Raw genomic sequence first — 23,958 nt, forward strand, 5'->3', positions numbered from 1 at the left:
GTCCTCTCCCAAGGATTCTGGAGTGCCTGCCCCTGCAGTAAATGCAAGTAGGCCCCAGAAGAAAAAGAAAAGGAAACAGAGTAGGAAAGGTGGACAACCTTTAGCCAAGGTTCCAGCAAGCCAAGGAGATTCTGCTCCAGTAGGGGAGAACTCCAAAAGTGGCTCTGATAGAGTCCAACCTGACCCACAAGAAGTCCTGGCTAGTCAGGCAACTGTTAAGCCTGAGTGGGTGGCTCCTCAGCTAACAGAAGAAAGAGTGGAAGAAGGGTGTTTACTACAAGATGTGGTAACCCCCCACTCTAATACAGCAGACAGGCACCCTGAACCCAAAGAAGCCTGTAACTTAGCCCCTTCCCTTGTAGGTGAAAAGCTAAAGGTGTGGTTCTGGGCACTGACAGCTGTCAGTGGCCTCTGCTGGGTGTTAGCCTTTATGGCTGCACTATCCTTGGCATGGTGGTCTGACCCCATGCCAAATAGCAAGTTAGGCCCCCTGACCCTGTTGGTCATGGTGGGGTTACTCCAGCTCTGGGTAACCTCTTTGGGTAAGCTAGGGGTGACCCTGGCTAAGATAAGATTAGCAGAGGTGGATACCTCTAACCCCAAAATAGAGAGAATGGGTGAAGACATAAAAAGCACAGACAAGAGGCAGTTCAGACTAGGTCCTATCACTGTGGAAGTGGGTCAGTTCCCCAGAGGGAATGACCTGAACAGGAGGATGTAAGGCAGAGTAGGCCCTGCAACAAACCAGCCATTTCCTCTACTCTTCCTCGCCTGACAGACTAGGAAGACTCTTCCAGCTTTGGCTGAGTCTCCTGGCCTGTGGGCTGGGGGGGGCTTGTGTAAAGAAATGGCTCCCTGTTGCAGTTACCCCCCACTTTTTGCCTGATACTGATGCTGACTTGACTGAGAAGTGTGCTGGGACCCTGCTAACCAGGCCCCAGCACCAGTGTTCTTTCACCTAAAATGTACCATTGATCCCACAATTGGCACACCCTGGCATCCAGATAAGTCCCTTGTAACTGGTACCTCTGGTACCAAGGGCCCTGATGCCAGGGAAGGTCTCTAAGGGCTGCAGCATGTATTATGCCACCCTAGAGACCCCTCACTCAGCACAGACCCACTGCTTACCAGCTTGTGTGTGCTAGTGAGAACAAAATGAGTAAGTCGACATGGCACTCCCCTCAGGGTGCCATGCCAGCCTCTCACTGCCTATGCAGTATAGATAAGACACCCCTCTAGCAGGCCTTACAGCCCTAAGGCAGGGTGCACTATACCATAGGTGAGGGTACCAGTGCATGAGCACTGTACCCCTACAGGGTCTAAGCAAAACCTTAGACATTGTAAGTGCAGGGTAGCCATAAGAGTATATGGTCTGGGAGTCTGTTTTACACGAACTCCACAGCACCCTAATGGCTACACTGAAAACTGGGAAGTTTGGTATCAAACTTCTCAGCACAATAAATGCACACTGATGCCAGTGTACATTTTATTGTAAAATACACCACAGAGGGCACCTTAGAGGTGCCCCCTGAAACTTAACCAACTATCTGTGTAGGCTGACTGGTTCCAGCAGCCTGCCACACTAGAGACATGTTGCTGGCCCCATGGGGAGAGTGCCTTTGTCACTCTGAGGCCAGTAACAAAGCCTGCACTGGGTGGAGATGCTAACACCTCCCCCAGGCAGGAGCTGTGACACCTGGCGGTGAGCCTCAAAGGCTCACCCCTTTGTCACAGCCCAGCAGGGCACTCCAGCTTAGTGGAGTTGCCCGCCCCCTCCGGCCACGGCCCCCACTTTTGGCGGCAAGGCTGGAGGGAACAAAGAAAGCAACAAGGAGGAGTCACTGGCCAGTCAGGACAGCCCCTAAGGTGTCCTGAGCTGAAGTGACTCTAACTTTTAGAAATCCTCCATCTTGCAGATGGAGGATTCCCCCAATAGGTTTAGGATTGTGACCCCCTCCCCTTGGGAGGAGGCACAAAAAGGGTGTACCCACCCTCAGGGCTAGTAGCCATTGGCTACTAACCCCTCAGACCTAAACACGCCCTTAAAATTAGTATTTAAGGGCTACCCTGAACCCTAGAAAATTAGATTCCTGCAACTACAAGAAGAAGGACTGCCCAGCTGAAAACCCCTGCAGCGGAAGACCAGAAGACGACAACTGCCTTGGCTCCAGAAACTCACCGGCCTGTCTCCTGCCTTCCAAAGATCCTGCTCCAGCGACGCCTTCCAAAGGGACCAGCGACCTCGACATCCTCTGAGGACTGCCCCTGCTTCGAAAAGACAAGAAACTCCCGAGGACAGCGGACCTGCTCCAAGAAAGGCTGCAACTTTGTTTCCAGCAGCTTTAAAAGAACCCTGCAAGCTCCCCGCAAGAAGCGTGAGACTTGCAACACTGCACCCGGCGACCCCGACTCGGCTGGTGGCGATCCAACACCTCAGGAGGGACCCCAGGACTACTCTGATACTGTGAGTACCAAAACCTGTCCCCCCTGAGCCCCCACAGCGCCGCCTGCAGAGGGAATCCCGAGGCTTCCCCTGACCGCGACTCTTTGAACCTAAAGTCCCGACGCCTGGGAGAGACCCTGCACCCGCAGCCCCCAGGACCTGAAGGACCGGACTTTCACTGGAGAAGTGACCCCCAGGAGTCCCTCTCCCTTGCCCAAGTGGAGGTTTCCCCGAGGAACCCCCCCCTTGCCTGCCTGCAGCGCTGAAGAGATCCCGAGATCTCTCATAGACTAACATTGCGAACCCGACGCTTGTTTCTACACTGCACCCGGCCGCCCCCGCGCCGCTGAGGGTGAAATTTCTGTGTGGGCTTGTCCCCCCCCCGGTGCCCTACAAAACCCCCCTGGTCTGCCCTCCGAAGACGCGGGTACTTACCTGCAAGCAGACCGCAACCGGGGCACCCCCTTCTCTCCATTCTAGCCTATGTGTTTTGGGCACCACTTTGAACTCTGCACCTGACCGGCCCTGAGCTGCTGGTGTGGTGACTTTGGGGTTGCTCTGAACTCCCAACGGTGGGCTACCTTGGACCAAGAACTGAACCCTGTAAGTGTCTTACTTACCTGGTAAAACTAACAAAAACTTACCTCCCCCAGGAACTGTGAAAATTGCACTGTGTCCACTTTTAAAACAGCTATTTGTGAATAACTTGAAAAGTATACATGCAATTTTGATGATTTGAAGTTCCTAAAGTACTTACCTGCAATACCTTTCGAATGAGATATTACATGTAGAATTTGAACCTGTGGTTCTTAAAATAAACTAAGAAAAGATATTTTTCTATATAAAAACCTATTGGCTGGATTTGTCTCTGAGTGTGTGTACCTCATTTATTGTCTATGTGTATGTACAACAAATGCTTAACACTACTCCTTGGATAAGCCTACTGCTCGACCACACTACCACAAAATAGAGCATTAGTATTATCTATTTTTACCACTATTTTACCTCTAAGGGGAACCCTTGGACTCTGTGCATGCTATTCCTTACTTTGAAATAGCACATACAGAGCCAACTTCCTACAGTCATTTTCATTCTTAGCTGAATTTTAACTTGAAGGAAGTGATTGGATGTCACTGGAGGAAAGGTTATGCAATGAAGAATCAGTTAATCACCACTGTTCGTTTGCCTTCAGGTGGAGATGGGAATATGGCAGTCAGGGGGAACCATAACATGGAATCGGGTTAAGAGGCATGGCTGTCAGGTAACTTTTTCCATGGGGAGTTCAAACAAAAAGATTCAGAAAGCAAGCTTGAATGTGTGGGTAGCCAGAGATCAAATGTTTTATAACTGCAAGTCTATAGCCCTCACCATGTGTGTGACATGGATGAAGAATGTGCATGTTTAACCAGTACTTGATGAGTTGTTGGGCCATTTGGACCTCATTTTCATGCAGCACATTATGGTGTTTTTTCTTTGAGGATGTTGGTTTAACCCATGTTGAAGATGACAGCCTCCATTAAGCCTCCATAAATCTCAATCCTTGAAACCTGTTGGACTGTCAAAAACCCATACCTTTGTTCAGAGATGATTTCCCCATGCAAGAGTAAAACCAGCCCATCTACTGCTTTCTGCGTACTTGATGGTTTTAGGCAATATAAATAAATGAATATGACTCTCAGAAATGCAATCCACAAATCACCTAAAAACAGTTCAAAACTGGTCTGAACGGTGACTCTTGCCTACAGAACCTTGGAAAACTAAACAACAACAGGAATGTGCATTTCTCTAGGACTCGCAGGCTATATAATCTTTAAAATAAGGCAGAACTCTCGTTGGCTACCCGTTTTGGACACAAGAGGAGGATAAGTACTGACCCCCTTGTTTAGTACTTGATAAATTATTTGGACACCAAAAAACAATGCACTGTAGGAATCTGTATCTGAACTTCTAACCCTACCTTCAAGGGCATGCCTAGACTGTTCTCCCTCACTAGCCTTGAAACGTCAGGTGCCCAATCCTAAAATGATGTCCCATGTTCTTCCAAGGATTGTAGTTTGGCAGACATCTGTGGTACATCAATACGCAAAGAGGTCCTCTAAGGAGTCTAAGGATAAGTCTCCTCCCTTCACTCACATCCCAGAAATGACTTCTCCCTTTCTGCTTGACCACTAATGCTGCAATATCAGATTTCTCTTCTTTATTTTGGCATCTTTCCCCTCTATGCTTACGTAATCATACATTTCTTTGCTCTAAGGAACTTCCATTCTTCGTAAGGTCAGGGCAACATTCCCTGCAAGAGCCACTGCTGGAAGGCCAAGGGAGAGTAAATGCTCTTGGCCACACTGACAATTTGCTAATAGGCTAATGAGTCTAGAGCTTTCAGAGGTAGCTGTGAGCTTCTCAGACTTCGTCAACCGAGGTTTAAATTTAAAGAGAAAACGTTAATTGAGTTCCTTTACATTCAATCTTTCTATAAAACTACAGTGAAGTGGGTGGTATTTTATTTTCTATATGAATGTTTGATTGATTACAAAGTGCGGAATAAAGCTGGAGAAACTTACAAACTGACTAAAAATAACAGTATGAATGCATAAATTCTCCTTCCAACAGGAAAACTGACAGGAATTACTACCTGCCCATTATCAGCTTAGGAAATGCTTCTTTGACAGGATTGCAGAAAAATGCAACACAATAATCTAAATTTATGATGATGCTATAAGTGCATTAATTACCATACTGAGAGTCGAGTGATGCAGATCATACAGTAAATAAAGAGTCATATATATACACATCAGCACATCACCTCTGATGGTTCCTTGTAATTTGTCAATCTTTGCTGCCACCTCTTTCGTCTTCTGGAGAATTAGTTCTGAAGAACTATTCAGCTCCTTTCCAGTCTCAAAAGCTTGAACCACCTATTGAAATAAAGCAGTATCTTCTAACTAAACAAACATTTCGTAAGTGACCTCTCAAGGCAACAACTGAGTCTTCACAGCATGTTGTATATTTAAAAGTATGTGGCAGTCTTGTTTTCCCTAGAACTTGAATAGCTGAGTTGTTAAGTACAACATGGTTCCTACAAATGTATTTAAAATAGTGAGTGTTTATTCAGGAGCACAGAGGGAATCAGTCACATACTTTCACTCAATGAGTCATTTTCAGAGGTAATCAGAAACATATGGAACATGAGTGCAACAGTTATATTAGAAGGCTTTTGTATTATTCTGTCAAAAACCATCGCACTAATAATTACTACAAAATCATTGTTGATGCTACAGAACTGTATGAGGTGATAACGCAGTGCTGGGGTAAAACGTGGTGAAACATTAAAAAAATGATGAACACACGTGAAAACAGCATTTGGCTGCCCAACAATTCCTTAAGTGAAAGATAGAGACAGCAAAAGTTGGAGACATTTTTTCCTAAATCCAATTCTGTCCTTGTCTATTATCATCCTGCACAGGCCAGCAAGTGTGCTCATAATGACAATGCTAGAGCGGGCTTTTTAAATTGTTCAGCATGAGTACTGGGTAAAGGGAACATGAAAGTATTTAAAGAAAGTGAAAAACGCCTCATAGTTTTTCTGGAAGCATCGTGTGGCGGACTAAAGTGTACAATGTGAGTATTAGGAATGGAAATCATACAAGTTGCTTCAATGTGTTCTTATCTTTATTTTTATTGCAGATATTCTTTCTTTTTTCACGAGTCCCTGTTAGTTCTCTGCCTAACAATCCATGGGTAGGGCACGGGCTTCTTCCCCCTGAGGTCCTTGCCCCACCTATGGTGATTGACACTTTCTATGCTACTTAACCTCTTCTCACATGGAATTACAACCAGGAGTCAAGGTAAAGGATTCTAGAGCCACCTAAAGCGTCACCCAAAGCTCAGCAACACTGGCTGCGGGGAGGCCCATTAGTAAGCTCTTTAGCGCTGTTCTCCTGCAGACTAAAAAAGCCAAGAAAAGAATCAGATCCTGGCATGACAGCTGATGTCTACACAGAAAAGAGATGAACTGCCATGGCATGGAGGAGAAGCTCAAGACCCAGCTATATGACAACCTTGAGGCTTAAGAAGACGGCTTTCTCAAACACCATCAGAATCTACTACACTGCTGGCCTAGACCAAACCTGTGAAGCATCTCTACAAAATCTGCATCAACAACATGGTCAAAAATGTGGCAGAGAAAATGAAAGACTACACTGGCTGGCGAGCCAGTACAGCCCAGCAATCTGCCCACTGTACTCCTGCCCCACATAAGGAGGTAAGCACCTGAACAAATGATTTGGTAGAGGATAAGACCTTTACCAGAAGAGAGCTTCTTCAACACTCCCTCCCCTCAGCACCCATTATTTGTAATTTCAGTAGAGGATGGAATGGGATCAGATAGGCAGAAGGGGGTTGAAGGTGAAAGGCAGCAGCAAGTGTCAACAGGTGTTTTTGGACAATTGGATATGAAACCAAAGGAGCTCATGAATGCCAAGTCACATGACATTACTGCTGAATATGCATTTATCATGTTGTCAGGAGTGCTACAGCAAGAACTAAATAGATTTCTAGGTGCTACTTCTCCACATGTGTTAAATTGGAACTCTTTTCTACAATTTCTAATAAGAGTACATCTATATACTTTCAATAATTTAAATCTCAAACAACATAAATGTTATAATGTACTTGTCACACGCCCCACTAAAGAGTGTATATCATACATACCTTTCCGTATAGCTTATAAGCCTGATCAGTAACACCAGCAAGCATTTCTTTATTCCTCTTCAAGGAATAGGATACATTAACTCTTGAAGATACTGACTCCTTTAGAAAATAAAATACATTCTCATATAAGAAACTTATTGGTTTAAGACATGCACAGATCATCACACTCACTGCCACTGTAAGTTAAATGCAGCTTTTACTGAGCTTTTGTGAACTTGCCTGCTGCCCATTTTTCTTCCTTTAGAAAGTCTGAAGATTTATATTTCAATTATTCCACATACCCCTTAAACATACAACCTATTAATAAAATACAGTGTGCCATGCGAGTCACTCATTGATATACACGATCCCCTCTTGAACTGAAATGTGTTAGAATGAAAAGTTACTCTTTTGGAATCTTCTACTACCATGAAATGCACAATTGTAGTCTTATTTAGGAGATTACGTTTACAAGTGCAAATCAACTTTTTGGAATTACATCAGTGGCTTTACATGCAGAAACCAGGCTATTAGTGCACAATACTCTCAATTACATGAGCACAGCTTTGACAAACAGGACTTACATCTTTACACTTTAGTGCTGAAAACGGAACCCAGTTTAAGATGTTCCTCTCACATGAGCACTCTTAAGATGCAGCTAAAAATAAAAAATAATTACATAGGGAAAAGCCTAATTACACTATCATACAGGAATATATTCGTCTTTATCTGCTGGTGATTAAACTGCAGCGGATTCTGAAGGGGAATGACTGAAATGCAGGACACCACATGCAACCTCAGTCATGGTGTCAGCATACTTGCTAAGGCTTCGGCCTTAGTGCTAAGTCTTAATGGTTTTAGTCATGAACATAAAGACTGCTTCTAATGCAATTTAATTTCAGTGGTGGCATGTGAAGTAGAAACGCACTGTTGTTTAAGATGAGTTTTTATCAATTTATACAGTGCTCAACTGTATGTACTTTACTAGAATACAAATTGTGTTCATGTATCAGTCTAAGTTTTAATAAGTCATATGTATTTCCATTTTATTTTTTTTAAATAAAAAAGTATGTTGTCAGCTCAGTTTCGTAAGATTATTGAAGTTGCAGGGACAGAGTCCAAAATCAGGAAGCAATTGTTGATATGACAGAAGTTAGTCAAAAATATGTGCCCCCTTATTTGCAATTATTTTTAGGTAGACCTGCTAACAATTAGAGGTAAAATTGCACTGTATATCACAGAAGGGTGCAGATACAAAAGTAACAACACTTCCTTTTCAATGAGGGTATACTATATGCAAACCTGCTTGGTCTTTAGTGGCTTTGAAGACTTATTGCAGTGAAGTTACCTTGTGTCAGAACCATGCTCTGATGGTTAGACCTAATGGTCGATAAATTCGCCACAGATTCCAGGCATGTTATCTAGGATGGAATCAACCTTCAGACAAATGTGTGCCATAATGATAGAGACTGTTGGTATGTGCTGATCTTGGCAGCTGAACATGTTTTTCTACTGTTCTCAAAGATTTTTTTAGATGACTGCAAAACTCTGAAGAGATGACAGCCTTGTGTTTCAGCTACTGTCGGAATCACTTGCAAAGCAAACCATAATCTTCCCTTCCCTTTCTATTTTTGGGGGTTTCTCCTCTGCTACAATGGCAGCATAGTAAATTAGGCGTAGACAGTCTGCTTATTCATAAAACTTGCAACAACAAGCCTGCAATGTTCTCCACTTTGGCAAGCCGCTGCTGGTGTCAAAATATTTCTATGCAGAGCTCCAAAACAGTTTGATACTGACTTTATGTGTGCACATATTAAAGAAAGAAGATCTTATATATGTGACTGCAACAAACTTGCCATCTTAAATATTGTCTTCATTAAACTTTAGATGCATATAAAATCAACTCAGTTAAGCGAGGTTCATTTGCAAGGATTTCTTGTTAATGCCCAAATGAAACATGGGTTACAATTGGCTTAGTACTTGAAATTTCTGAAACGGATACTTGTATCCTTTTTGGCTTCCACAGGTCTGTATTACCAGGTCCAAGAGAAACTGGTTACTTACCACACTTGGGCATGGTGATCTTACACTTAACCTCATAAACTATGCCTATCATCAACAACCAAATTAAAAAATGTTTTTTGTCAGGATTTTTTGACCCAACCGTTATGCATAATAATACAATGCATAGGAATTTCGAACAAGTTCATGCTGCATAACTATTTTCTCCTACTCATAATGAGTAAGGCAAAGTTCACTTGCAGATGGTCACAGAGTCTTAAGCAGAAAACTAACATTTACTACTTTGTCAATCATTGTGAATCATGTTGTTGATATGACTGCAGAAAGTCTGCATGCATCTCAAAAGAAGAACATAACTGTCAGCAACAGAAGAATTTCCAACGGTGACGTCCAACCCGAAATCAGTCTAGGTACAGATTTAATGGAGGACATTCCTGCCTAGATAGTTGACAATTGTATGATGTGCCCAGTACAACTGCAAACGCTTGACAAGAAAATCAGATTAGATGTTCTTACTCTTTGTTGAGGAGTTTACCTCGGCAGGAGCAGACAAAAAAACTGTGCTGTCTATCGTAATAAAAGAAATCTGTAACAACACAGATGGACAGCGGAACAGCAGTTTACAACAGACGTCTACAAATACAACAGCCAAAAGGGTGCAAATACATAAAATGCTAATAAATTTCAGACACCAAAAAACATATGTTCAAAATACAGGCTGAAACTTTCTTAACATATCGTACCTTCAGGTTTTGCGTGATATTTGCAAGATTGGAAACAAGGCCATGTGGAGCCAAGGCAACTCCTGTGAAGTTTACAGAAGAAATGGCATAGCTGATACTATCAAGTTCATTCAAGAGTAATCCTGTGCACTCATCATCACATGCTGGGAATGCAAAATATTTCAAAATATTCAGGTGACATTTCAATAAAAGTCTTCAATTATAAAAGTCAATTTACACATACTAAAGTTCATTCTATAGAATGGCACATTTGTATACGGCTTCAATGTTAAAAGCAGTCACCTCATGTTTTTATGTTATAATTCAATAATTAAATCCCTCCCTTAGAACTTTTTTGACAGGTTATTCTGTCACAGAGGATGTTGCAAATATCATGTCTCCCCTAGAACAAGAGCCAAAGGATATAAAGCATCTGTAACGAGGCAGGATGATATCACCATTATTTTGGGGGGGTTCATTGTCAAACTTTAAATCAGGCCATAAGTTTGATGACTGGGGCCAAATGACAATGAGATTATCCTGAAATATTTTTGGGCGGAGTTAGCAAGGTACAACTTCTAGGATTGTGACCTTTTAAAATAATAGATATGCTACGTCAAAACTAAGAACATTTCAAAATACATATGGTACTTTATAAAGGTGGAGCAGTAGACTGTAAAGCAGTGCAGCAATTATAGGTATAGAGCTATTTTCCCCTCCCCCAGCACAGGCACACTTAAGGTTGCCCTGTGCCAATGCACACACCTTTGCACCATTGTGAAAAGGCAGGTGTGTTCTTTTAAACTTAGCTTTTGCACTGGAAGGGGGCACATCTAGTACAAAATACTATGCTTTAATACTCTTCACACTTTGTTATGTGCTGTACAGTGCAGTTGGAAAAATTTGGTATTTTTTTAAAAATTGCTCAACTGTTACACCTGCCTCTAGCAGACATATTATTTAATGGAAATTCCCGTCTACCAATGTTAGTAGATAGGGATTTGTTTCAAAACCCATAAATTCCCATGTACCATACACCCAACTGATGCAAAGTAGTGCCTTTCGCTAATTTGGGTTACTTTATGCAACTTAAAAATGCAAATCATGATTTGCAAAGGAAACTAAATCCCAACACAACACTTTGTACCAGGTTTGTATCACTTATTTGACAGAAAGCTGGTGCAAAGAGTTAAGAACTCGGGCCACAAGGTTGATCTACTTCACATCAGAGGCATAACAATTTAGACTGCACCCCGCTCCAGATTTACCCTGCTGAAACAAACTGTGATACTGATGCATGACGGCAATGGGTACTGTAACCCTGTACATTTGCAGTTTGCATATATTACATAATACCAGGGAGGGGTGTTTTTTGTAGGTACAAAGGTCTTTTTTATCAAGTTATAAAGAGATAATCCACTTACAGATGCACTCTGTTTCCAAAAGAAGATGCCTGGGCTGACAGGCATCACACAGCCGTCCTGTCACACCATCCTTGCAGACACACTGCCCAGATTGTCTGTCACAGTGACCATGCACAGAGCCATTAGGGTTGCAGTCACACTGCTGACAGCTGCCACCAGGTTCACTGGGGTTTCCATAATATCCCAAGGAGCATCTAGACACACAGATTAACATAAGCACGTTTTAGTCAAAATGGGCATGTCTTGAAATCAACACAAGTAAATTATTAATATCAGTAATGTATAGAACGTTATTCTGCATTGCAGTTTAGGTTAAGCCTTTAGTCACAATATTCAAGTTAAATAAGGAAGATATTACTTACCAGTAATCATCTGTTCGTGGCATGTAGTGCTGTGGATTCACATGATGTGCATAAGCTCGCCATCTAGTGTTGGGTTTGGAGTAGTACAACTTGTTTTTGTTCGAAGAAAGTTTTTGAGTCACGGGATCGAGTGACTCCTCCTCCCGGTAATACTGCGCATGGGCATCGAGTCCTTTGTTAGATTGTTTCTCCGTAGGATGGAGAGTGAAGTAGTGAAAAATAGATAGTAGGATAGAAAATATGTCCATACAATGTATTTACATATGTACATTATTTATAATTAAGAGTAAATTGCAATATCTACACACATCTGGTGAGGAAGGAGGGCGCATGTGAATCTACAGAACAGATGTCTACTGGTAAGTAACATTTTCCATTCAATGGCAAGTGTAGCTGCAGATACACATGCTGTGAACAGACTGTAAAGCAGTCACTCCATAAAGCGGTGGCTAGTGTGCAGGGGTTTCAATTGTTTGAAAAGTGTTTTAAGTACAGCTTGTCCAACATTTGCTTGTCTAGCAAATATGTATATACAATAATTTTTTGTAAATGTGTGTGGTGTAGACCACGCTGCTGCTTTACAAATATCTGCTATAGGTATGTTACCAAAAATGCCAGAGATGCACCTTTTTTCCTAGTGGAATGTGCCCTAGGTGGTACAGGTAATTGTCATTTAGGTTTAGTATAGCAAGTCTGATTGCATTTGACTATCTATCTGGCTATAATTGTTTTAGATATAGGATCTCCTTGTGTGGTAAGGAGAAAGACACAAAAAGTTTTTTTGGTTTCCTAAAATGTTTTGTTCTAGCTATACAGTACATAAGAGCTCTTTTAATATCTAGAGTATGTAGAGCTGTTTCTGCTACGGAATCCGGTTGTGGGGGAAAAAATGATTATTCTATTGTTTGATTAATATGAAATTGTAATATTACTTTTGGATGGAATTTTGGATTTGTTCTTAACACATTATTTTGTTTATGAACCAAAATTAATGCCTGGAGCTCACTAACACGTCTAAGGGAGGTGAGAGCAATTAAAGAGGCTACTTTCCATGAAAGGAATTGTAGGGGGCAGGAGTGAAGTGGCTCAAACGGTGGACCCATGTGTCTTGTGAGTACAATGTTAAGATTCCAAAAAGGAGGTGGAGGAATTCTTGGTGGAATTATTCTTTTTAGTCCTTCTATAAATGCTATGATAACTGGACTTTTAAACAAATAAGTATTTGTTGTATATTTTGAAGATATGCAGCTATTGCTGCTAAATGTAAACAAATAGATGTGTAAGCTAAATTTGCTTTTTGTAAGTGTAATAAATAGTGTACAATGTCTTGTACTGTTAGTTTGAGAGGGTCAACATTTTTGTTTGGGAATAACAAACAAAACTTTTCCATTTTGCTACATAGCATTGTCTAGTTGTAGGGTTGCATGCTTTTTTTAAGGCTATCCATACATTCCTGTGGTATTTGTAAATATCTAAATTCTATGACTTCAGGAGCCGTATCGCTAGGTTGAGTGATTTGGGATTTGAATGTCTTATTTGGACCTGTTTTTGTGCCAGAATATCTTGTCTGCTGGGACGTTTTTTATAGGGAACACCAGAGAGTTCCAAAAAGTGTTGTGTACCATGGCTGACGTGCACATGTAAGGGCCATGATCATGTTGAGGGAAGATTGTTTTATCTTCCGGACTAGAAATGGTAAGAGTGGGAGAGGGAGAAAAGGGTAAGCAAATATCCCTGACCAACTCATTCATAGAGCATTGCCCTTGGACTGAGGGTGTGGGAATCTGGAGGCGCAGTTTTGGAATTTTTTGTTTTGATATGTTGTGAACAGATCTATTTGAGGTGTTCCCAACTTTCTGAAGTACTGTTGAAGGACTTGTGGGTGGAGTTCCCACTCGTGTGTTTGTTGCTGCATCCTGCTTAAATGGTTGTCTGTCCCTCGGAGATATTGTGCCACTATGTGAATGTGGTGACGAATCACCCATTTCCATATTGTTTGTGCAAGATGGGACAGTTGATGATATTGTGTCCCCCCCCCCGTTTTTAAAGATAGTACATGGCAGTGATGTTGTCTGTACGCATCAACACTGACTTTTGTAGCAGTTGTGAAAGGAATGCTTTCATTGCCAAAAATATTGCTTGCAGTTCCAGGTAATTGATATGAAGAGGCCGATGAGTATCGTCCCATATGCCCTGAATTGTGGGTTGAGGAGATGAGCTCCCCAACCGTTGTTTGAGGCATCTGTTGTGAGAGTGATCTGAGGCACAGGGTCTACAGTGGTCCACCTTTTTATAAGGTTTGTGATATTCCACCGATGTAGAGAGAGAGATAAGTCTGGCGGTCCAACAACACTAGATCTTCAATTTGACCCTGTGCCTGAGATCATTGACGAGAGAGACATTGTTGAAGAGGACGCATAAGAAGTCTGGCATGAGGCACTTTGGCAATGCAAGATGCCATCATTCCTAACAGTTTTATAACAGTTCTTACTGTGTATGTTTGGTTCTGTTTTAATGTAGCAATTAACATCTGAAAAGCTTGAACCCAGTTTGGGTTGGGAAATGCTATTCCTAATTGTGTAATGAGGATAACGCCCTGATAGGGTTGTATTTGGAGAGGTTGTAGATGAGATTTGATGTAGTTTATGGTGAACTCAAGAGAGTGTAGGAGATGAACTGTGGTTTGAATATGTTTTTGACACTGTATGAATGAATTGGCTTTGATGAGCCAATAGTTCAAATAGGGGAAAACATGAATTTGTTTTCTTCTGAGATGTGCTGCAACCACAGCAAGGCATTTTGTGACTACTCTGGGAGCAGTTGTGACTCTGAATGGTAATACTTTAAATTGGTAATGTTTTCCTGCCACTACAAATCTTAGTTATTTGTTTACGGTGTGCAGGACAAATGGGAATGTGATAGTAAGCAGCCTTTAGGTCTAACGCTGTCATGAAGTCGCCTAGTATTAATAGAGGAATACCATCCTGAAGAGTGCCCATATGAAAATATTTCATAGTATGTACTGGTTTAAGGGTTTGAGATCTAATATCGGTCTGGGAGACCTGTATTTTTGGGGAATTAGAAAATACAGTGAGCAAAATCCTGTTACTTGGTATTGTAATGGTACTGATTCCATAGCCCTTTCAGAAGAAGGGAATGTACTTCCTCTTTGAGAAGAGTGAGATGATCTTGTGAGAGTCTGTGAGTATGAGGGAATTTGTTTGGTGGAGTGGAAATGAACTCCAAACAATAACCATTTTGGATAATTTGAAGTACCCATTAGTCTGTGGTAATTTGAGTCCACTGGGGGTAAAAGAGTTGCAACCTTCCCCCTTCAGGAGTGGAGTGTGTTAGTATTGTTTGTTGTAAGTCATTGTTTAGTGATGGATGAGGAACCTCTAGATGCAGACGGTTTTCCTCTTCCCTTATTGTTTCCTCTATATGATCCTCTAAAATAACCTCAGGTGTATTGAGAGGTGGGTTTAGTTTCATTTGTGGAATGTTCTCGAAATGATGATCTAACTCCTCTTGCAAACCCTGCATGACAAAAATGACCCCTGTGTGTGCTGGCTTGTAGGGATCCCATAGCTTTGGCAGTTTAATTATCTTTATTTAATTTTTCAAGTGTGGTATCCACTTGCGAATCAAGTAAATGCTCTTTATCAAAAGGCATGTTTAAAAGTGACGGCTGTACCTCCTGTTTAAACTCTAAACATCTGAGCCAGGCATGGCACCTTATGATGACACTTGTGTTAATACTGCATGCTGCTGTATCAGCAGCATCAAGCGCACATCCAATGGAGTTGTTGGAAATTGTTTGTCCCTCATTTACAATTTCTAATCCTCTTTTACAATATTCTTCTGGTAGGTATTGTAAAAGTTCCTCCATAGCATCCCAGTGAGCTCTATCATATCTGGATAGCAAAGCTTGTGCATTTGCCATTCGCCAGTGATTGGCTGCTTGAGCTGCCACTCTTGTTCCCACCGCATCTAGGGGCATATTTATACTCCGTTTGCGCCAAATTTGCGTCATTTTTTTAGACGCAAATTCGGCGCAAAACTAACGCCATATTTATACTTTGGCGGTAGACGCGTCTAGCGCCAAAGTATGAGTAAAGAGCGTCATTTTTTTGCGTGAACGCCTTCCTTGCGTTAATGAGATGCAAGGTAGGCGTTCCCGTCCCAAAAAATGACTGCGACGCAAATGCGTCGTATTTATACTCCCGGGCAAAAATCACGCCCGGGAGTGGTCAGGTCAAAAAACCCCGCATTTGCGCCTCTTTTTAACGCCTGGGTCAGGGCAGGCGTTAAGGGACCTGTGGGCTCAAAATGAGCCCACAGCTGCCCTCCCATGCCCCCAGGGACCCCCCCTGCCACCCTTGCCCACCCCAGGAGGACACCCAAGGATGGAGGGACCCACCCCAGGGACATTCAGGTAAGTTCAGGTAAGTATACATTTGTTTTTTTTTATATATTTTTTTTGGCATAGGGGGGCCTGATTTGTGCCCCCCTACATGCCACAATGCCCAATGACCATGCCCAGGGGACATAAGTCCCATGGGCATGGCCATTGGGCAAGGGGGCATGACTCCTGTCTTTACTAAGACAGGAGTCATGTAAATGGCGTCTGGGCGTCGTTAAAAATGGCGCAAATCGGGTGGAGGCGATTTTTTAGCGTCAACCTGACTTGCACCATTTTTAAGACGCCCTAACGCCATTTTTCCCTACGCCGGCGCTGCCTGGTGTACGTGTTTTTTTTCCACGCACACCAGGCAGCGCCGGTCTGCTTGCGCCGGCTAACGCCATTCAATAAATACGGCGCCCGCATGGCGCTTCAGAATGGCGTTAGCCGGCGCAAAAAATGTTGACGCTAAACTGCGTTAGCGCAGTTTAGTGTCAAAAAGTATAAATACGGGCCCTAATTTCTTACTCTATCAGGAGGAGGTGTGTCTCCTGTTGACTGGCTATTAGCCCTTTTGTGTGCAGTAGAGGCAACAATAGAGTTTGGAGGGATTTGTGTTCTTATATATAAAGAATCAGTGGGTGCAGCCTCATACTTTTTATCAACTCTGGGAGCGATAACCCTTGCTCTAACGGGCTCTTTAAATATTTCTTCTGCATGTCTCAGCATGCCTGTAAGCATTGGAAGGAACTGACTTTACTTATGTGCTGCACCAAGTGTGTCAAATAAAAAATATTCCTCTATTGGATCAGTGTACATATGTACATTGTGAAATGCTGCTGCTCTAGCAATAAAAGGTCTAGCAGGGTAAAGATTTGGATCATTTGGTGTAACAGAATCCAGATCGCACTCCTCGCATGGGTCTTGGTCATCTAATGTATCCCATTTATCTTGAGACTCACTAGAACTAGGGGGTGTGAACCCTGAAGGAGGGGGAGGTGTTGGTGGAGGAGTATGTTGTGGAGAAGTAGGAAAAGTGGAAAAGTTTGAGTACGAAAATAAGTCTTTTCTTTTGTATTCTTCTTTGGAGGTGTAGAGGAATGAAGACTCTCTTGGAAAGTTAATTTCCTTTTTAAAGGTGGCGGAGGTGATGTTATAATCTGCCCTGTTCCTTGTTGACCTCAGTGCTGCCTAGTGTCCATAACTTCTAAGTTGGCTCCATCTGTAATGTAGGGGTTGTTCTATACTGTCCAGAGTCACTGAAAATCTTTTGTGATATTTTCGGTTTCAAAGGTTTTTGTGGATGGAACATTTTCAGTGCAGAAACATTAGGTGACTGCTGTCTCTTTTTTGGTGTCGAAGTGGTTAGCACTGAAGCACCATGTATTTTTGGTTTTGCCGGTGCCGAAATGTAGGTACTGGAGGTCGATGCCGAAGATTTATCTTTGGCTTTTTTTCAGTGCCGAGCTGGTATGCAAGGCATCCGAATAAGTTTCTCAGCTCTGACCATGGCTGGAAGGCAGTGGCGGACCAGTGACCTCTTTTGTGGTTGTTTTGTCCGATGTTAAAGGGGGCTTTTTACTAAAAGTTTGTGCTGGTTGTAATGGTTGACTCTTGATATATGACTGCAAATCAGTGTCCAAATCTTGAAGGGAGAAGGTCCCATCCTCCTGTTCCCAGTCTTCTTGCGCATGCTCATCACCGAAGATGTCCGGTGTATCATTGGATGTCGAGCCATCATTTCCATCCAACAAACTCTTCGTTCTCTAATCGTTTTCTTCGATTGAAAAGAACGTCGCGCTTCGCAGGTCTGGTCGTTGTGGTCTGGTGAAAGACAAATTGCACACCTGATGATGATCGGTGTGTGGAAACTTTGAATGGCATCAAGGGCAAAACCAGAATGGAGTACATTCCACTAGAGCTGCATTCTCTGATACAACCTTGAAGAGGTAGGCCCAAAGAGGGCCTAGAGGGACTTTTTGTTCCTAAAAGAGCAGAAAAAATTTGATTCTGAGTATGAAAAAGGAACCAAAAATTAAGCTATTTAGAAATACGCGATCGGAAACAATACAACAACGATAGTAAGATGGAGGGAATACCGTTTTAGACTGTTTGGATACGAGAACTTGGAGCAAGAGGAAACGGCGAGAGAAACAATCTAACAAAGGACTCGGGCCAATGCGCAGAGTTACCAAGAGGAGGAGTCACTTGATTCCGTTCATGACTTTAAAACTTTTTTCGAACAAAAACAAGTTGTACTATTCCAAGCCCAACACTAGATGGCAGGCTTATGCACAGCATGTGTATTTACAGCTACACATGCCATTGAACATATATTTACTTACAAAAGATTGTAACTACAAGAGTACTTTCACAGTTTAACCCAGTTAGGGAACACCAACCAAAAGGATACATTTTTCATCCATTTTGAACTCTCTTTCATCATATTACCCTGAAGAACCACTGTTTACTTAATAAGGTCTAGAAAATTTCAATAAGACAAAGCTTATGTCACGTATTTGAGGCTCAAAACTTTTTTACCATGATTTAGATCATTCATGTCCACGTTTAACTTGATTTGTCTTTTGAAATTAATAAAATTGTTTTAGTTTTCAACCAAAACAAACCAGCCTCTTTCATTGAGCCAGCCTCCCAGAATCACTCAAGTGCTTCTAATTTGTCAGGATAGAGAAACCAAGCCTGACACTCCAGGCAAAAGTGTTTAAAACAAAGGACAAACATTAAACGCATACAATATGAAAAATGCCCAGATTAGGGTCACATAGTTTCTGAGTCACCATTAAGTCACCATTCATTATCTGGGTGAAGATTAGGCCTTTTTATTGGGTCTCTGTGAATGAAAATGCTGTTTGCAGAAGCTCTCTGTTAAACGTACTCATATCGCAAACCTGTATCCAGAGACACAAGCAGGACTTGTGGCATGGTTATAGATACCGAATATACAACCATAAACACTTGTTCCAATGCCATAAGCATGGTCACAAGGACCTTGGAAAGGAACATAATAATTTCCCTGTAAGCATGTTCATAAATTCTCATGCTCTGCATACTCCTGCCATCTAGTGTTGGGTATAGATGTCTGTGATGTTATTATTATTCAAAGTCTTTTGAGACATGAGGTGTAGTGACTCTTTTCTTTGGTAATGCGTATGGTCATGGACTCCATTTTATATTGTTTTCCTCGCAGCATGTGAGAGAATTATGTAATGGTGAGTGAACACTATATGATGCACATGGGTTTTGAATAAAGAGTCTAGGTATGGGGCTCTTATGTTTCAGGAACCTAGGGACCCTATATGCAGCTAGGGAACTTAAGACATGTAGCAACCCTACCAAATCGATTCTCTTAGACTCACTCATTCAGGACTCTGATAGGAAAAGAGAATTAGATGAGGAAGGTGAGCCACCAGTGCTGGCAAATGAGGTACCAGGTACTTCCTATGGCCACACTGGTAAAGAGCTTGAGGAGACAGGAGAAACCTTTGAGCCTGTAGGGGGCGGTGCTGGTAGTACTTGAGGGGGTTAAGGCAGTAGGCCCATGTTCTCTCCCCCTGGGGTGGTCAAAAGGGATTCTATGAGGGGTAGGTCCTCCTTATACTCAGCTTCCCTTGCCTCAGCCTCTTCTGCTGGGTCCATCCACTCTAGCTCAGAAGAGGGATTCTTAGGGGGTTCAACTTCCTGAAAGTTGAGAAGGCCAAACTCATGTTGAAACAGCAACAGCTAGCACTTGGGAGATGTAAGGAAATGCCTCCTTGGCATGGTTACCCCCTGACTTTTTGCCTTTGCTGATGCTATGTTTTGAATTGAAAGTGTGCTGAGGCCTGCTAACCAGGCCCCAGCACCAGTGTTCTTTCCCTAACCTGTACTTTTGATTCCACAATTGGCACACCCTGGCATCCAGGTAAGTCACTTGTAACTGGTACCCTTGGTACCAAGGGCCCTGATGCCAGGGAAGGTATCTAAGGGCTGCAGCATATCTTATGCCACCCTGGGGACCCCTCACTCAGCACAGACACACTGCTTACCAGCTTGTGTGTGCTGGTGAGAACAAAACGAGTAAGTCGACATGGCACTCCCCTCAGGGTGCCATGCCAACCTCACACTGCCTATGCAGTATAGATAAGTCACCCCTCTAGTAGGCCTTACAGCCCTAAGGCAGGGTGCACTATACCATAGGTGAGGGCACCAGTGCATGAGCACTGTGCCCCTACAGTGTCTAAGCTAACCCTTAGACATTGTAAGTGCAGGGTAGCCATAAGAGTATATGGTCTGGGAGTCTGTCAAACACGGACTCCACAGCACCATAATGGCTACACTGAAAACTGGGAAGTTTGGTATCAAACTTCTCAGCACAATAAATGCACACTGATGCCAGTGTACATTTTATTGTAAAATACACCCCAGAGGGCACCTTAGAGGTGCCCCCTGAAACCTAATCCAACTACCCGTGTAGGCTGACTGGTTCTAGCAGCCTGCCACACTCGAGACATGTTGCTGGCCACATGGGGAGAGTGCCTTTGTCACTCTGTGGCCTGTAACAAAGCCTGCACTGGGTGGAGTTGCTATCACCTCCCCCAGGCAGGAGCTGTAACACCTGGCGGTGAGCCTCAAAGGCTTACCCCCTTTGTTCCAGCACCACAGGGCACTCGAGCTAGTGGAGTTGCCCGCCCCCTCCGGTCACGGCCCCACTTTTGGCAGCAAGGCCGGAGGAGATAATGAGAATAACAAGGAGGAGTCACTGGCCAGTCAGGACAGCTCCTAAGGTGTCCTGAGCTGAAGTGACTCTAACTTTTAGCAATCCTCCATCTTGCAGATGGAGGATTCCCCCCATAGGGATAGGAATGTGACCCCCTCCCCTTGGGAGGAGGCACAAAGAGGGTGTACCCACCCTCAGGGCTAGTAGCCATTGCCTACTAAACCCCCAGACCTAAACACGCCCTTAAATTTAGTATTTAAGGGCTTCCCTGAACCTAAGAATTTAGATTCCTGCAACTTACCGAAGAAGAAGACTGCTGAGCTGAAAACCCCTGCAGAAGAAGAAAGAAGACACCAACTGCTTTGGCCCCAGTCCTATCGGCCTGTCTCCTGCCTTCTAAAGAAACCTGCTCCAGCGACGCTTTCTCAAGGACCAGCGACCTCTGAATCCTCAGAGGACTGCCCTGCTTCAAGAGGAACAAGAAACTCCTGAGGACAGCGGACCTGCTCCAAAAAGACTGCAACTTTGTTACAGAGGAGCAGATTTAAAGACCCCTGCAATCCCCGCAAGAAGCGTGAGACTTGCAACACTGCACCCAGCGACCCCGACTCGACTGGTGGAGAAACGACACCCCAGGGAGGACCCTCCGGCGACTCCGAGACTGTGAGTAACCAAAGTTGTCCCCCCTGAGCCCCCACAGCGACGCCTGCAGAGGGAATCCTGAGGCTCCCCCTGACCGCGACTGTCTGACTCTAAAATCCCGACGGCTGGAAAAGACCCTGCACACGCAGCCCCCAGCACCTGAAGGATCGGAACTCCAGTGCAGGAGTGACCCCCAGGAGGCCCTCTCCCTTGGCCAGGTGGTGGCTACCCCGAGGAGCCCCCCCCCTTGCCTGCCTGCACCGCTGAAGAGGCCCCTTGGTCTCCCATTGATTCCTATTACAAACCCGACGCTTGTTTGCACACTGCACCCGGCCACCCCTGCGCTGCTGAGGGTGTACTTTCTGTGTGGACTTGTGTCCCCCCCCGGTTCCCCCATAAAACCCCCCTGGTCTGCCCTCCGAAGACGCGTGTACTTACCTGCTGGCAGACTGGAACCGGGGCACCCCCTTCTCCATTGAAGCCTATGTGTTTTGGGCACCACTTTGAACTCTGCACCTGACCGGCCCTGAGCTGCTGGTGTGGTGACTTTGGGGTTGCTCTGAACCCCCAACGGTGGGCTACCTTGGACCCTAATTTGAACCCCGTAGGTGGTTTACTTACCTGCAAGAACTAACAATAACTTACCTCCCCTAGGAACTGTGAAAATTGCAGTGTCCACTTTTAAAATAGATATATGTGTTTTATGTAAAAAGTATATATGCTATTGTGATTATTCAAAGTTCCTAAAGTACTTACCTGCAATACCTTTCCAATGAGATATTACATGTAGAATTTGAACCTGTGGTTCTTAAAATAAACTAAGAAAATATATTTTTCTATACAAAAACCTATTGGCTGGAATTGTCTCTGAGTGTGTGTTCCTCATTTATTGCCTGTGTGTATGTACAACACATGCTTAACACTACTCCTTTGATAAGCCTACTGCTCGACCACACTACCACAAAATAGAGCATTAGTATTATCTCTTTTTGCCACTATCTTACCTCTAAGGGGAACTGTAGGAAGTTGGATCTGTATGTGCTATTTCAAAGTAAGGAATAGCATGCACAGAGTCCAAGGGTTCCCCTTAGAGGTAAAATAGTGGTAAAAATAGATAATACTAATGCTCTATTTTGTGGTAGTGTGGTCGAGCAGTAGGCTTATCCAAGGAGTAGTGTTAAGCATTTGTTGTACATACACATAGACAATAAATGAGGTACACACACTCAGAGACAAATCCAGCCAATAGGTTTTGTATAGAAAAATAAATTTTCTTAGTTTATTTTAAGAACCACAGGTTCAAATTCTACATGTAATATCTCATTCGAAAGGTATTGCAGGTAAGTACTTTAGGAACTTCAAATCATCAAAATTGCATGTATACTTTTCAAGTTATTCACAAATAGCTGTTTTAAAAGTGGACACAGTGCAATTTTCACAGTTCCTAGGGGAGGTAAGTATTTGTTAGGTTAACCAGGTAAGTAAGACACTTACAGGGCTTAGTTCTTGGTCCAAGGTAGCCCACCGTTGGGGGTTCAGAGCGACCCCAAAGTCACCACACCAGCAGCTCAGGGCCGGTCAGGTGCAGAGTTCAAAGTGGTGCCCAAAACACATAGGCTAGAATGGAGAGAAGGGGGTGCCCCGGTTCCGGTCTGCTTGCAGGTAAGTACCCGCGTCTTCGGAGGGCAGACCAGGGGGGTTTTGTAGGGCACCGGGGGGGACACAAGTCCACACAGAAATTTCACCCTCAGCAGCGCGGGGGCGGCCGGGTGCAGTGTCGAAACAAGCGTCGGGTTCGCAATGTTAGTCTATGAGAGATCTCGGGATCTCTTCAGCGCTGCAGGCAGGCAAGGGGGGGGTTCCTCGGGGAAACCTCCACTTGGGCAAGGGAGAGGGACTCCTGGGGGTCACTTCTCCAGTGAAAGTCCGGTCCTTCAGGTCCTGGGGGCTGCGGGTGCAGGGTCTCTCCCAGGCGTCGGGACTTTAGGTTCAAAGAGTCGCGGTCAGGGGAAGCCTCGGGATTCCCTCTGCAGGCGGCGCTGTGGGGGCTCAGGGGGGACAGGTTTTGGTACTCACAGTATCAGAGTAGTCCTGGGGTCCCTCCTGAGGTGTCGGATCTCCACCAGCCGAGTCGGGGTCGCCGGGTGCAGTGTTGCAAGTCTCACGCTTCTTGCGGGGAGCTTGCAGGGTTCTTTAAAGCTGCTGGAAACAAAGTTGCAGATTTTCTTGGAGCAGGTCCGCTGTCCTCGGGAGTTTCTTGTCTTTTCGAAGCAGGGGCAGTCCTCAGAGGATGTCGAGGTCGCTGGTCCCTTTGGAAGGCGTCGCTGGAGCAGGATCTTTGGAAGGCAGGAGACAGGCCGGTGAGTTTCTGGAGCCAAGGCAGTTGTCGTCCTCTGGTCTTCCGCTGCAGGGGTTTTCAGCTGGGCAGTCCTTCTTCTTGTAGTTGCAGGAATCTAATTTTCTAGGGTTCAGGGTAGCCCTTAAATACTAAATTTAAGGGCGTGTTTAGGTCTGGGGGGTTAGTAGCCAATGGCT

The 23,958-nt window shown here is 43.9% G+C and overlaps 1 protein-coding gene across 1 annotated transcript in view; it reads right to left on the bottom strand.

Moving 5' to 3' along the window:
- Positions 1-23,958, bottom strand: part of LAMA1 (laminin subunit alpha 1) — a 979,910-nt gene that overhangs the window by 389,349 nt on the left and 566,603 nt on the right. Inside the window, exons 32-35 of the mRNA XM_069219856.1 lie at positions 11,301-11,494; positions 9,898-10,040; positions 7,154-7,252; positions 5,247-5,358 (exon numbers count right to left, since the gene is read on the bottom strand). Coding sequence (XP_069075957.1) covers positions 5,247-5,358; positions 7,154-7,252; positions 9,898-10,040; positions 11,301-11,494 — 548 coding nt within the window. The remainder of the gene's footprint in view (positions 1-5,246; positions 5,359-7,153; positions 7,253-9,897; positions 10,041-11,300; positions 11,495-23,958) is intronic.

This window comes from Pleurodeles waltl, chromosome 2_2 (genome assembly GCF_031143425.1).
Source record: "Pleurodeles waltl isolate 20211129_DDA chromosome 2_2, aPleWal1.hap1.20221129, whole genome shotgun sequence".
NCBI classification, from domain to species: Eukaryota; Metazoa; Chordata; class Amphibia; order Caudata; family Salamandridae; genus Pleurodeles; species Pleurodeles waltl.